Source organism: Rhipicephalus sanguineus, chromosome 3, assembly GCF_013339695.2.
Source record: "Rhipicephalus sanguineus isolate Rsan-2018 chromosome 3, BIME_Rsan_1.4, whole genome shotgun sequence".
In the NCBI taxonomy this organism is placed as follows: Eukaryota; Metazoa; Arthropoda; class Arachnida; order Ixodida; family Ixodidae; genus Rhipicephalus; species Rhipicephalus sanguineus.
The window spans coordinates 168,314,781-168,323,774 of record NC_051178.1 but is presented as its reverse complement, the minus strand read 5'-3'; the positions used below and the strand labels follow the sequence as shown (position 1 = coordinate 168,323,774).

The 8,994-nt window shown below is 48.4% G+C and overlaps 1 protein-coding gene across 1 annotated transcript; it reads left to right on the top strand.

The window, feature by feature from the left end:
* Positions 1–5,966: 5,966 nt before the first annotated feature.
* LOC119386073 (uncharacterized) lies at positions 5,967–7,967 on the top strand. Its single transcript, XM_037653421.1, has one exon. The coding sequence runs from the start codon at positions 5,967–5,969 to the stop codon at positions 7,965–7,967; it is 2,001 nt and encodes a 666-aa protein (XP_037509349.1).
* The last annotated feature ends 1,027 nt before the right edge of the window (positions 7,968–8,994 follow it).

Genomic DNA, 8,994 nt, shown 5'->3' with positions numbered 1-8,994 from the left:
TAGGACCAAACGCAGGCGGCGTTGGGTAACGCACGGGACGCCACACGTGGCGAAATTAAATGTACGCGAGACACGGGCCATGCTGCGTCATTGCCCGCGCTGCGTTTCCATCGTCTCGCTGCTGACCCACGCTAGTTTTCGATTTTTGGGTCTTGGGATAGCGCTAGCGCAAGAGCCCAGGAGTGGCCTGGATTGTACGCATTCGCGCACGCGGCTCGCAAATTTCTTGGTTCGCTTAGCTCCTCGGGTGCCCAATTCAAAAACTCTCCTTGTGTTTTGCGGAGTTAGGATGTGCGCCTCCGACTTGTACTTTGGCATACAGGGCTTGGTCGACCGTGCTCGCGCGTTTATCTCTTGAAGGGGGAGGTTTGTACGCCTTGTGCTTTCATCGCAAAGTTTGCGTGAAGGTCACTTCGCTCGCTGAAGCGGCCGCGTTTGCTAAAGGAGTGAGCTGTTAGCTAGAAGAGCGAAAGTAGGGGCAAGTTGAAGTAACATCTGCGGCAGTTGTTAGTTCGCGCTCGTCCTGTGTATGGGCGCACTGCGCTTGCATAGGCGGCTCCACCAGCGCGGCGGCGTTCAGCGCCAACGCGGCCGTTTCCGCGTCCCTGGGGTGATAGCGTTCCCCCCCAAACCACACGCGCGGCATAGCGCTAAGCCACCATAATAATAGCGCGGCTGCTTGTGCAAGCATGGTGTCATCTGCGTGCGTTCCTCTGCAACTGCTGGCTGGTTTGGAGACCGTCGAAGGTTTGGATAAATTTTTCAGGGGAGTGAACATTGATAAATGCAAACTTCTGTGCGAGGCAGGTCTTGTACAGTCGCGCCCAATATGACTTGCGATACGGGAGCGCGTGGCCTCACGTATTTAATGATTGCTCACGGCTTCAACTTGCTTTATTTCTGTAAGTTAATATTATTTTCTTGTTTGGGAACATTCCCCAGTGAGATAAGAGCGTTTCGTTGTAAAGGGCTAGTGGAAGGAATGCGAAATCCTTAAACTCGTGAGGCCACATGCTCCCGTCTTGCAAGTCATATTGAGCGCGACTGTACATGTCAAGAACTTGTCTCTAGGATGGAAGCATGGTGACAAGTCGACGTTTGTCCCAAACGCGCAGCAACGCTCCGTCAAAGACTATGAAGTTGAGAGTAAGTAAGCAAAATCAAATAAGGACTAGAATTAAACTATGTCTTCGCGATACCGATTCAGCCTGAAAAAAGACATCGCCATTTCGAGATGATTATTATTGGATGTATCAAAATTAAGGCAGGCCTGAAACAATGTTTGATTCCATGGGCGCCTCATCCATAAAATAAACGTAACACCCTGCACCGAATAAAATTACAAAAAATCTTGTCACGGCGAACGAGTTGTATCAAACGTCGGAGATGCGTCGCAGTCTCTCCTTCTCCCAGTGAGCCTTCGGGAAGCGGTAAAACTTTGTTCCAAGTGAATTAGTGCGGGTATTGTGACAGCCCACAACACAACAAACATTGTTGCTGCGATGTTGACCCATGAAACGACCAACGAAAGAAGAAACGCTTCGCAAAACTACGAAGGAGCTGGCACGAACGCTGTCACCGGCCGCGGCGTGCAAAAGCTTCCATCACCCCAGGGACGCGCGCGCCGCCGCTAGAGGCGTTCCCGTCAGCGGAGAGAAGCGCAGTGTGCCCATACCTGTGCGTTCCCTTCATGCGTGCTGTTTTGTGTTTGATCGGCGCGCTGCAAGAGTCGAGCTGTGACAGTTGTTAGATCGCGCTCACCCTGTCTGTGTTCTTTTTGTGCGTTCCTTGTGTTTGAGTAGCGCGCAGCAAGTTTCCAGCAGCTTGCCGTTCTTAGTAGTACATTCCAATTTGTTGCTACCACATTCATCGTTTCGCCGTTGTGGCGAAACTGTGACTTTTTTGTGTGTGTGTTTCCTTATCCTTGCCGCGTTACAACAAACTTACGTGTGTGCTGTAAGCTGCTAGTCGACGCTAGAAGAAACAAAAATGGAAACCAACGAAAGATGGAGCAGAATGTTGAAAAGAACAGTACGCAGTACAGTGAATGTAAGAGTTTAACAAAGCATCATATTTGAGTCGCCGTCGTGAGTCCGCATATGCTTCCGACAGCTGCATTAAAAGTACCCAATGCCAGTGTCATCACCTTCCTGCACTTGGACACTTTCCCTGTTGCCCAGAAAAAAAAAAGCTTTATAAGTTCTAGTAAACAACGTGGTCGTTAGTTTCCGAACACACTTGTTGGGAGCTCAGTTTAGCGGAGGCGAAAGAAATATGCGAGTGGACAGCTCGAATCACAACATTTACATTATTATTATTAAATGCGAAGCATTTCTTAGCGAACATCTATCTATCTATCTATCTATCTATCTATCTATCTATCTATCTATCTATCTATCTATCTATCTATCTATCTATCTATCTATCTATCTATCTATCTATCTATCTATCTATCTATCTATCTATCTATCTATCTATCTATCTATCTATCTATCTATCTATCTATCTATCTATCTATCTATCTATCTATCTATCTATCTATCTATCTATCTATCTATCTATTCTATCTATCTATCTATCTATCTATCTATCTATCTATCTATCTATCTATCTATCTATCTATCTATCTATCTATCTATCTATCTATCTATCTATCTATCTATCTATCTATCTATCTATCTATCTATCTATCTATCTATCTATCTATCTATCTATCTATCTAGCCGCCTACGTCTGGGTGCTCTCATGGTCGCCTCCTTAACTTGGTGTAGACCAAAGTTGTCAGTGAACGGTAAGAGGATTTGGCGAATATGACTGTTGGGCCATGACATGAATAACGTGAAAATCCTGTCGCGTAAGTCGTCAAATCCTTCTCTCCAGACTCGTGTGGCACATACCCGTTTATCACGGGCCGCGGTGTGCCGGTATGCGCCACAGGTGATTGACGGTTTATATATACCCAGGAACGGCGAGAACAGACATTGGTAATTTAAGTGCGAGAGCGATAAGAAATACCGACATCGGCAGCGTTGACCTGACGAATGAAAAGCACAGAAATTAGGATCCCAGCAGGAATCGAACCGAAGCATTTTGCGTGGCAATCAGGTATTTACCACAGAGCCACGCCAGGGCTATAAACTGCTTTAAATAAGCAGCCTATGCAGGCGTAATGTTGGTCCAACGTCAATTGTGGTTGTGGTGCTGGCTATCTAATTTTACAAGAAAGCAATAAACACTACATATGTACTTTTGCGATACAGGCGTCATGTCAGATTAACGTCTGTGGTTTCAGTGTTGGCTCCGCTTTTATAGCAGCCTAATAAACACTACATTTGTATTTCTATGGATCAGCAAGCTATATTGAAGCATTGCTCAACCCCGGAGGAATACATCAATGAAAGCCACGTATGATATTCACACGACTGCATCATAAAATGCACTTAGTCTCGATAATACTGACATATGTACTCTAACGTGAGGGCTGAGGTTACGTCGCACCATAAGTTACCCTTTAAATGCCAGTGTTGTCGACGTGCCTGGTAAAGCCCACGATGTGCATACAGCTACTACACTTACAAAAACACGTCAACCCGCCTCGTAACGCTTGGCTAAAAGCCATAAAATACAGCATAAAAGTGCTCGCTGACAGCTTCGCATGAAACCGATTCCCACAACGCGTGGGATCTGCCGAATTTTTATCATTATTATTATTATTATTATTATTATTATTATTATTATTATTATTATTATTATTATTAATATTATTATTATTATTATTATTATTATTATTATTATTATTAAATGCGAAGCATTTCTTAGCAAACCTTTGGTACTTCGAGCGTTTCTATCTACGTACCTATCTATTTATCTATCTAGTCACCTACGTCTGGGTGCTCTCATCATCGCCTCCTAAACTTAGTGTAGTCGAAAATTGGCGTGAGAGGGTAAGAGGATTTGACGAATATGGCTGTCTGGTCATGACATGTATAACGTGAAAATCCTGTCGACTACGACGCCAAACCCTTTCCTCCAGACATGTGTGGCACAAACCCGTTTACCACGGGCCGTGGTATACGGGTATGCGCCACAGGTGATTGAAAGTTTGTATCTACCAAAGAACGGCGACAGCAGACATTGGTAAAAACTTGCGCCTGCAGCGTTGACCCGACGAATGCAAAGAATAAAAAATTACGCATCATCTCCCTCTACTGGCAACCATGGCGGGATGCAAAAACATCGCGGGTGTGCGCATAGAGTTTCCGTTTCTCTTATGTGACTTATGAGACGTTGGTTGTCGAGGCGTTTAAATTACTGCTTGCCGACGCTGACGTTTACGTTAGGCTTCCCGACCCGTCCTCTGCTCCGCGGCGGTGGTGCTGCCGCTGCAGCTAGCGCCGACGTTGACGTTGTTCGTGGCGTTTCGCACACCGTTGCACAGTGAAAGAATGACGGAAGCATAGCGAACGCGCGCTTTCGCAGCTTCGAGATTCGCTTGCCAGCGTTGCCGTTTACGTTCAGCTTCGCGAGCGTCCATAGCGCCGTTGCGAAGGAGAGTGCAACGGGAGCAAGTGTGCGCCGCATTATATACGAGCGCACAGCTGTGGCGGAGAGAGAGAAACGGGAAATGAGAAATGAAGCGGAGGCAGCGCTCACGCCACCTCCTCCCACCTCCTCGCGCTCACGCGAGGACAGGGCGGAGAGTTGGCGCATGCGCAGTATGGGTGCGGACGCCGCAGAACGGACACTGCCCCGAGCATAAGATGCGTTTGCATCTAAAATCAAAATCTCAGCAGGAATCGAACCCAAGCATTCTGCGTGGCAGTCAGCTACTCTACCACAGAGCCACGCCAGGTCTAGAAAATGCTTTGGAAAAACACCCTATTGAGGCGTAATGTCAGTGCAACGTCAATTGTGGTTGTGGTGCTGGCTATCTAGATTTATAACAGAGCAATAAACACTACATATGTACTCCTATGATACAGGCGTCATGTCAAGTTAACTTCTGTGGTTCCAGTGTTGGCTCCGCTTTTATAACAGTCTAATAAACGCTACGTTTGTATTCCTATGATTCACCAAGCTAAATTCAAGCGTTGCTCGACCTCGGATGAATACGCTAGCGAAAACAGCGTAAGATATTCACATCATCGCACCGTAAAATGCACTTCGTTTCGATAATACAGACGTATGAGTTCTAACATGAGTGCTCACATTAGGTCACACCATAAGTTACCCGATAAATTCCAGTGCTGTCGACGTGCTTGGTAGGCCCACGATGGGCACACAACTACTACAATTACAAAAACACGTCGATCTACATCGTAAATCTTGGCTCAAAGCCAAAAAATGCAGCACAGAACTACTCGCTGTCTGTTTCGCGTGATACCGCCGAATTCGTAGGATCTGCCGAATTTTATTATTATTATTATTATTATTATTATTATTATTATTATTATTATTATTATTATTATTATTATTATTATTATTATTATTATTGCGGACGTAGTGACGTCAACAAACACGGCTGCTTCGCCAGCTGCCGTTTGACCTCTGTCTGGGTAGCCAGTGTCGCTAGGTGGCGGTACCAGTTTAGGCGTGAGACGAACAGCCCCACGAAAAATCCCAACAAACTAGAAGCTCGTGGCATAGTAGCAAAATCTTAGAGTTTCTTTAAGTGAAACACAATGAATTTCGCTGCGTTTGTTCTTGTTTTACCCTTCTCTGTTCATTTCCCTAATCCCTAAAGCAAAATTGATATTGTATAATTCGTTAGTAACGAAGACTTTATTCTGTGCTGCGGCCACTTCTTCACACCCGATCATTCACTTCTTCTTTTAGGTGGGCACATGCAAAAAATAATCAACATCATAATCAATCATGTCGGGCCCAGAGGCCGCACGTCTGTCGTCCGCCCGCCGCTTCCAGGAGATCGCCAGCCCCTGAGACACCTGCGGGCAAGAAGCGGTCAGATGGACGCGCGCGGTGGCACGAGTGAGAAGGACGAACCCAAGGGCAAGCCCGATGACAAGACCGAGGAGAAGCCCAAAGAAAATGATGGTGCTACCAAGGAGGAGGACGCCGCTGCGTCAGGGCAGCAGAAGCCTGTGTCTAATGGATCCTTCGGCGTGACCGGCAATGCAGTCGTCGCCCCGGCATTCAAGGCTGCCCACCAAGACGTCATGGCGCTGCACTCTGGGTCAGCGAATCCTTCTGCAGCCGCTCCAAGCAAGAACAGCCAGGTGAACTGGAGTGAGGTGACGCTTACGCCACCATCACCTATGACAACGGCTAAGCCACATACTTTCGGCTGTCCTATCTACGATGTTGGGAGGCCCTCCGGCTTTACCTTCAGTGCGAACTCGTCGGTCACAGGCAGCCAGGTGAACCAGAGTGCGGTAGGCTGCTCCACCGCACCGGCCATGGCAACGTCCTCGACATTTAGTTTCGGCAGTGCTCGACCTCCCGGCTTTAGCTTCGGAGCGAACCCATTGGACACAGGCAGCCAGGTGAACCAGAGTGCGGCAGGCTACTTCACTGCACCGGCCATGGCGACGCCCTCGACATTTAGTTTCGGCAGTGCTCGACCTCACGGCTTCAGCTTTGGTGCAAACCCGTCGGTCACAGGCAGCCAGGTGAATAAGAGTGCGGCAGGCTGCTTCACCGCACCGGCCATGGCGACGCCCTCGACATTTAGCTTCGGCAGTGCTCGATCTCCCGACTTTAGCTTTGGTGCAAACCCGTCGGTCACAGGCAGCCAGGTGAACAAGAGTGCGGCAGGCTGCTTCACCGCACCGGCCATGGCAACGCCCTCGACATTTAGTTTCGGCAGTGCTCGACCTCCCGACTTTAGCTTTGGTGCAAACCCGTTGGTCACAGGCAGCCAGGTGAACAAGAGTGCGGCAGGCTGCTTCACCGCACCGGCCATGGCGACGCCCTCGACATTTAGTTTCGGCAGTGCTCGACCTCCCGACTTTAGCTTTAGTGCAAACCCATCGGTCACAGGCAGCCAGGTGAACAAGAGTGCGGCAGGCTGCTTCACCGCACCGGCCATGGCGACGCCCTCGACATTTAGTTTCGGCAGTGCTCGACCTCCCGACTTTAGCTTTAGTGCAAACCCATCGGTCACAGGCAGCCAGGTGAACAAGAGTGCGGCAGGCTGCTTCACCGCACCGGCCATGGCGACGCCCTCGACATTTAGTTTCGGCAGTGCTCGACCTCCCGACTTTAGCTTTGGTGCAAACCCGTCGGTCACAGGCAGCCAGGTGAACAAGAGTGCGGCAGGCTGCTTCACCGCAACGGCCATGGCGACGCCCTCGACATTTAGTTTCGGCAGTGCTCGACCTCCCGACTTTAGCTTTGGTGCAAAGCCGTCGGTCACAGGCAGCCAGGTGAACAAGAGTGCGGCAGGCTGCTTCACCGCACCGGCCATGGCGACGCCGTCGACATTTAGTTTCGGCAGTGCTCGGCCTCCCGACTTTAGCTTTGGTGCAAACCCGTCGGTCACAGGCAGCCAGGTGAACAAGAGTGCGGCAGGCTGCTTCACCGCACCGGCCATGGCGACGCCCTCGACATTTAGTTTCGGTAGTGCTCGACCTCCCGGCTTTAGCTTCGGTGCGAACCCATCGATCACAGGCAGATCTTCCGGCTTTAGCTTTGATGCAAACCCTTCGACCTCAGGCAGACAGGTGAACCAGAGTGACGTGGCCCGGCCCCTCTCGTTTCCCAGCGAAAATGGTTTGCCATCGGTTTTTGCTAATGGTCACCCCTATGTTCCAGGTTTCAACTTCGCTGCCAGTCATTGGGACACAGTGCAAGTCATCCCGATTCACGCTTCCGGACCGGTCAATATAATTGTCGAAGCTGAGGCGCAAAAGATTGCTGATAATAGAAAGAAAAAGCAAAAGAGGAGGAAGAAAAAGCAGGGGGTGGTTAAGCCCAGCAAGCATGTAAAAAAGGACCCCTACTCTTAATGCGCCGTGAGACGCGTGGACGCATCCTGCTCCTGCAGCGACTGACGGGCCATTCGCCAAATTAATTTAGGTTATCCTGTGCTAACCGTGCAAAATTCGTCCTTCTTTCTTCAGGAACTGTCATAACAAGTAAACTGGACAAATAGTACCGAGCAAAGAATGCCTACGCCAACGCGAATACTCGCTAAATCAAGCCTCGCTGTTGTAAAAGACAATTAAGGTAATTGAACTGTCGCATGGATTTCGTTGACCGCAGCCCAATGGCTTATTTCCCCAGGAGACGCTGTGTCATCTCGTAGCCACTGTGGTTGTGTCATGAACAGCAACATTCTGAATCAGACACGCCTTTCTATGAACGAATCAGACATTTAGGACATATGCTCTCCGGAAGTCAGGCGGAGCGGCTGAAGCTGGGATATGTTAGCCGGCTCGAAGTACCCGCATTCATCAATAACCTGCTATGCAGTGCCATAAGAACAGCACTTCTACCATAAATTAGTTGCATGAGGCCGCCCCTATTTGCTGTTCCCATTTACTCCACTTAGCCATCGTGTCTCTTTCTGTTCTTCTCGTAGTTATCTTATTCATGCTCAACGTGAACCAACTTGCACCATATTTCTGTTTTATGTTAGCCTCCCCAATGCATGTTTTGTTTGGTGCGGCGTCAACTTTTCAGATTGTACTATCTTGAGCCTTTTAGAAGCCACCGATGAATAAATTTCTATAAATGCGTCAAAGCGGTACAACGCTATTTCGAGGCACTCGATATCTTATTGCAACAAAGATAATGCCATAATACGTTAATTTGTGTGTCATAGTAACTAATTCTAATTCAATTGTAATTAAATATCTATTTATTGTGAAGCCATTCATGCTTCGTTTTTGCATTAATAGAATGAAATCTTACGCCAGAATTATGGGCCAAATTCGTGTTCGGGTATGTCCATTCGGAGCAAAGAAAAATTATACTTTTGTCGTGGCTCGCGGGAAGAGGCACGTCGAACGACTCGTCGAACAGTGTAGTGCT